Source organism: Corvus brachyrhynchos, unplaced genomic scaffold (genome assembly GCF_000691975.1).
Source record: "Corvus brachyrhynchos isolate BGI_N302 unplaced genomic scaffold, ASM69197v1 scaffold419, whole genome shotgun sequence".
NCBI lineage: Eukaryota > Metazoa > Chordata > Aves > Passeriformes > Corvidae > Corvus > Corvus brachyrhynchos.
In genome coordinates, this window is record NW_008239763.1 from 27,942 (window position 1) to 29,382 (window position 1,441).

General features: G+C 57.2%; 1 protein-coding gene across 1 annotated transcript in view; it reads left to right on the forward strand.

Moving 5' to 3' along the window:
- The window catches only part of LOC108448766, an 11,880-nt gene that overhangs the window by 6,995 nt on the left and 3,444 nt on the right, over positions 1–1,441 (forward strand). Inside the window, exons 3-4 of the mRNA XM_017742788.1 lie at positions 970–1,307; positions 1,416–1,440. Coding sequence (XP_017598277.1) covers positions 970–1,307; positions 1,416–1,440 — 363 coding nt within the window. The remainder of the gene's footprint in view (positions 1–969; positions 1,308–1,415; position 1,441) is intronic.

Below are 1,441 nucleotides of genomic sequence, written 5' to 3' on the forward strand. Positions count from 1 at the left end.
TCCCCCCACCCCGCTCCGGCCCCTCTTCCCCCGCTCCTTTCCTTCCCTTTTTCCCTCTTTTTTGGGTTTGGGGTTTTCCTGCCCCTTCTCTTCCACTCTCCCCGGTTTTGGGTCCGTTTTTTCCCTCTTTTGCTTCTTTCCCTGAGTTCTTTTCTCCCCTATTCCCGGGGAACCCCAGAATTGCCGGGGCCCTCTGTGTCCCCAGTGGTGTCCCCAATGGTGTCCCCAGTGGTGTCCCCAATGTCCCCCCGTGCCCAGGATCCTCCTATGCCACCTTTTCCCACATCCTCGGTGTCCCTGGCACCTCCCCCTGTCCCCTCCATCCCTGTCCCCACCCCCCTTTTCCTGTCACCTCCCATACCCCACACACCAATCCCGATCCCAATCCCATCCCAGTGCGGAGTTCGAGGCACAGCACAACCCGGACCCCGAAACCCCATATTCCCAAACCCCCAATCCCAATCCCATATTCCCAATCCTGATCCCATATTCCTGATCCCGATTCCATATTCCCGATTCCCTCACAGCGCGGAGTTCGAGGCTCAGCGCAGCCCAGACCCTGATCCCAATGCCTGTATTCCCGATCCCAATGCCCCTATTCCCGATCCCATATTCCCGATCCCAATGCCCATCCCGATGCCCACATTCCCGATCCCATATTCCCGATCCCGATCCCATATTCCCAAACCCCAAATCCCAATCCCAAATCCCGATCCCATATTCCCATATTCCCGATCCCACATTCCTGATCCCAATGCCATATTCCCAATCCCATATTCCCGATGCCATATTCCCGATCCCGATCCCATATTCCCAAACCCCAAATCCCGATCCCAATCCCATATTCCCAATCCCATATTCCCGATCCCATATTCCCGATCCCAATCCCATATTCCTGATGCCATATTCCCGATCCCGATCCCATATTCCTGATCCCAATGCCCATCCCGATGCCATATTCCTGATCCCATATTCCCGATCCTAATGCCATATTCCCAATCCCATATTCCCGATCCCGATCCCATATTCCCAATCCCATATTCCCAATCCCATATTCCCGATCCCATATTCCTGATCCCATATTCCCGATCCCGATCCCATATTCCCAATCCCATATTCCCAATCCCATATTCCCGATCCCATATTCCCGATCCCCCCGCAGTGCCGAGTTCGAGGCTCAGCGCAGCCCGGAGCTGGCCCGCCCCGTTTACCTGCAGGACGTTCACTGCGTCAGCTCCCTGTGCAAGGCCTACTGCCGCGAGCTGCCCAACCCGCTGCTCACCTACCAGCTCTACGACAAGTTCGCCGTGAGTCCCTGTCCCCAAATGTCCCCAAATGTCCCCAAATGTCCCCAGAGCGTCCCCAGCGCCGCGGGTGGCCGCGTCACCGCGCTGCTCGCCGCGCTGTCCCCGCAGGATGCCGTGGCCATCCAGATGGAGGA